This window comes from Fopius arisanus, unplaced genomic scaffold, assembly GCF_000806365.1.
Source record: "Fopius arisanus strain USDA-PBARC FA_bdor unplaced genomic scaffold, ASM80636v1 scaffold00002, whole genome shotgun sequence".
In the NCBI taxonomy this organism is placed as follows: Eukaryota; Metazoa; Arthropoda; class Insecta; order Hymenoptera; family Braconidae; genus Fopius; species Fopius arisanus.
This window is the reverse complement of record NW_011887741.1, coordinates 1,908,180-1,910,452: the sequence shown is the minus strand read 5'-3', so window position 1 is coordinate 1,910,452 and position 2,273 is coordinate 1,908,180. Positions and strand designations below refer to the sequence as shown.

The 2,273-nt window shown below is 33.5% G+C and overlaps 1 protein-coding gene across 3 annotated transcripts in view; it reads right to left on the bottom strand.

Moving 5' to 3' along the window:
• Positions 1–927: 927 nt before the first annotated feature.
• The window catches only part of LOC105266881 (urea transporter 1), a 3,495-nt gene continuing 2,149 nt past the window's right edge, over positions 928–2,273 (bottom strand). For 2 of the 3 annotated variants that reach the window (XM_011305338.1, XM_011305345.1), the window contains exons 5-6: positions 1,197–1,381; positions 935–1,120 (exon numbers count right to left, since the gene is read on the bottom strand). In XM_011305338.1, coding sequence (XP_011303640.1) covers positions 1,032–1,120; positions 1,197–1,381 — 274 coding nt within the window. In that variant the 3' untranslated portion in view covers positions 935–1,031. Of the gene's footprint in view, positions 1,121–1,196; positions 1,382–1,896; positions 2,045–2,105; positions 2,213–2,273 lie in introns of those variants that run through there. The other variant, XM_011305354.1, reaches the window with a different exon arrangement.

Genomic DNA, 2,273 nt, shown 5'->3' with positions numbered 1-2,273 from the left:
CGTCGAAAAGTTTGTGATTAAAAAAATTCAATAGTATTCTTATTTTCCATTCTTGTTTTTATCTGAAAATCATTTTATTGCTAATTTATTGGAATTATTTTAATCATTCCATTTTGATTAGTTGGAGGGGAAGGGATTTGATTAATTTCGATTGATTAAATTAATTAATTAAACAGATTATTTTTTGTTTTTCGGAGGCGAAGATTTGGTTTTGGTAGTGAAGTTTGAGAAACTAGATTTTATTGGAGATTTTTATTGGAGAAAATTCATGTTTTGGTGAATTGGGATTCATTGAATTCACAATTTACAAAATGACATATTATTACAAATAAATTGAAAAGCTAGAAACCCTCAACTTTAATAAATCGATTATTCGAGTCGATCAAAGTGTTTATCTGCTTTAAACAAACAATATTTCGTTATTTTTTACAGATTTACAGCCTTGAGAGCTCGAAGCTAAAATTAAAAGAAAAGTTATTTTTTTAAATGGAAAAAAAAAATTGAATGAAAAAAGAATTATTTTTTAAAATGAAAAAAAAAATCAATAAAAAAAAATATTTTTTAAAATGGAAAAAAAAAATATTTTTTAAAGAGAAATTTTTATTTTTAGCAATACAATTTCCAAAATGATATTAGATAGCCAATTCCAATTAAAGAATAGATTTGAATGAGTAATTTCGGTGATGAAGGGTATTTTGTCAAAATGAACATTTTTTCGCGTTTTTAAATTATTCAATGACTCCCAAAGTTTCAAGATGGTGGAATTATTTTTCACCTTCTTTTCTAAATTTTCAAAAATAATCACAAAACTGTAAAGAAAATTCATGAAAATTCAGGACCATCGATCTAAATCTCAAGTCTCCCATCAGTCCCATCGATAATTTTCCAAAAAATAGAACAACCATGAATTTTGGTTCTATATGAGTCTGGTACATGCTCAAACGTTTGCTGGAATCTCGTCTTGGTCGGACGATCTCCTGAGCCTTTGAAATAGCGCCCTGTGTTTCTCAGGGAAAGTAATGTTCATGGGCTCAGGATATACGGGATCCGTAACGTCTCTCACCGTGATAAAGAGATAATGGGTCACTACAAACGGAATTGTTAAGACAGAGAGTTGCATCTGAAATGGTAAAGAGAGTGGGGATTAACTTCGGTTTGGATTGCAGCATTATCATTATATAATTTACTAGGATTACCTTTGAGAGGAAAAAATAGAGAGTGTATTGGAGTAGTACAGTGAATGTTCCAGCAGTAAACGACAAGAGGGCAGTCTGAGGATTTAAAACGAGAAAAATTCCACCGAGGGATGAAGTAGATAAGAGACTGTTGTAGCCCCAGAGCCCTGAGTAAACTCCCTCGTACGGCACACCAAGTCCAAGGGCTGTAATTAACGATTTTTAACCCACATCATGATTTTTCATATTTTTATTCAAGGCCTGAGTGGACTACCTATGGAATCTCATCTTTTGTTTAAATTTTATCTTTTTAGTTTAAAAGAATAATAAATAAAATTTGGGATCAAATTTGTGTAGCGGGAGCTACTCGAATTTATAAAAAAAATAATGAAAAGAAAAGAGAAAAAATTTGAGAGAATTAAATATCAATATTACCCCACTCCCCCACCATTTTCCTTCAAATTCGTCCGAATTCGTTGGAACAATTTGGAGTGGACGTTAATTATCGGAAACGTGTATGACCCGAGCCTGTTTTCGCGACTGATTAAATTTTCCGTGTGTCCAACTAGAATCTCTGGAGGATAATTCATCAATTAATGCCCGCCGCAGACTCTGGGGACCGAATTGACCTCCATTATCCTTTAAAACGATATCCCAGGGATCGGATAGCGCCGGTAAAAGAAAAAAATCACCGGTATATTCAATCCGAGACTATTCTTACCTGAGAGCGATCCAATTATCGCGCCAATTAATGAGAACAGGGCAGTGGTAGGTGAATAAATCATTATGGCAAGATAAATGACAGAGCCAGCAATCACATTATCAACGGCAAATACCTGCGATGACGAGGTCACCACACCCCGGAAGACCTTCAATGCACAATTCAATTAATAAGTTATTTTTCGGTCATATATTCCTTCATATATTCACCATTCCCCAGTCGATTCTCCCCGTCGAATTTAATAAATCCGTTTTACAGATCGATCTGATGTCGGGATTCATCATTGATCCAATCATTGATGTTTCATTGATCTGCAATTAAAATTACACTAATCACTTCTCTACATTTTTTTCCCTGAATTTTCTCGGCAATCTGAC